Below are 1,584 nucleotides of genomic sequence, written 5' to 3' on the forward strand. Positions count from 1 at the left end.
CAAGACTCCGCAGCTCTGAAGTGAAGACTCTTCATCCGGTGGCAGGCACCCAGAAACTAGTGCTGCCTCTAGGTGTCGTAAGGAGGTGGTTAGGTGACGGGATTAGGACCTTAATGACTTTTCGACAGCAACCACGTCGACGGTTGCTTCAGTGGAGCACCTGTGGTTCTACGTCGGTTATCCCAGGCATAATTTTGCACTAAGGTCGATAGGGGCGGATCCAACCGTTGTGTGGGTTAAGCACCATGCCATCCTGTGCATGGCAGATTATCTGTGTGTGCTTGGTGCCATTGCCATGCATTGGTATTAAGGGAAGGAGTTGCATAGGACTCGCTAGTGGCATGCTGGGCTGCACAGGCCGTATTGTAGAATGTCTTACAGGAAGTGCGTGAATGCGCAAGGAAAGATGGAGTTGGGTGTTTGCGTTCTGCGTCGCTGTGGAGGCTGTCGCGTTGCGTTTTGTCGGGTGCGGGCATGCTGGGGCTGCGGGGCTATACTATGTCTAATGCGTGGCTGAAATAGCAGAAGATTTTGCTAGTCTGCAGCAAACAGACAGGTGTCGGAGGCAGTTTGGGCTGCAGCGAGGCAGATGCGTGTTTAGGAAGCCCGTACGGGCAACAAAGCCTTGAGGTTTACATTATGTGCATCCTTTTTTTGCGGTGCCTACTCTACGTCTGATCGACTGCAGCTGGACAGAAAGCTCTTCACAGACGGTCGGGTCCCCGGAGCCATCTCCGTCGACTGCATGGGGGGTGGGAGCTCGTGCGAGCTGTAAGTGCCAGTTCTTCTGAGCGCGCCGACCGCTGCTGACAGTGTGGCTCTCGTACACAACAACAACGAGAAGCCGTTTAGTTAGGTGGAAATACGCCTGCCGAGATGTGACGAGCCTGGTTGAATTGGCTTTGCGTGCCGTTTCAGGGAGTGGGTTACGATGATGGAGCATTCTCACATACGCAGCATCCTAGGACTTAAAATGGTCATGCGGCGGCCGTTGGACTAGGTGGGCTTCATGCCAGCATACACCTTTCGAGGCAATAAAGCGGCGCATGCGCGACAACATGCGACTTAGCTGTATGGTAATCCTAGCATTGCACGCAGCGCTCGATAATATTGCAAGGTGCAACAAAATCTGGTTTGAAGGAGGCAACGGAGCTCTTTCTTCACGCACCGCATTTGACATAAGCTGGTTTTGCTTAGTTTCTCACCACGCCAGCAACTTGCAGTAATGCACGCAGGTGATTCTCTGGGCTCGGGCGGTATGCTACACTTGCTCAGGAAATGGGCAGTATGGCCTGCTTTGACTGAATCTTCTTAAGGGCACGCTCGGGTGCAAATCTGGTGTGCATTACAAGCTGCGCCTACGTTGCCAAAGACAGAACAACCTAGACAGGTCAGGCAGCTTAGTGCAATGGAGTGTTGCCTCTTAGCCTCTTGGCTCGAATTGCGTGTCCTCTGTTTCTTGTTTTGGTGTGCTTGCCTGCTCCGCGCACTCTTTTCTGGCTATCCTTTGTGCTCTGTACGCGCTGGCGTAGGCACTTGGCGCGGGGTTGCGCAGAAATGTGAAATGGCGCAGCTTCTGCTATT

At 53.2% G+C, this 1,584-nt stretch overlaps 1 protein-coding gene across 1 annotated transcript; it reads left to right on the forward strand.

Moving 5' to 3' along the window:
• Positions 1 to 370: 370 nt before the first annotated feature.
• Positions 371 to 1,000, forward strand: EAH_00066540 (hypothetical protein; the record flags this gene model as incomplete). The annotated part of the gene is made up of 3 exons (XM_013392681.1): positions 371 to 466; positions 689 to 771; positions 919 to 1,000. The coding sequence occupies 3 exons, from the start codon at positions 371 to 373 to the stop codon at positions 998 to 1,000; spliced, it is 261 nt and encodes an 86-aa protein (XP_013248135.1).
• Positions 1,001 to 1,584: the final 584 nt, after the last annotated feature.

The sequence above is a fragment of the Eimeria acervulina genome, genomic scaffold, assembly GCF_000499425.1.
Source record: "Eimeria acervulina Houghton genomic scaffold, Eah_scaff2451, whole genome shotgun sequence".
NCBI lineage: Eukaryota > Apicomplexa > Conoidasida > Eucoccidiorida > Eimeriidae > Eimeria > Eimeria acervulina.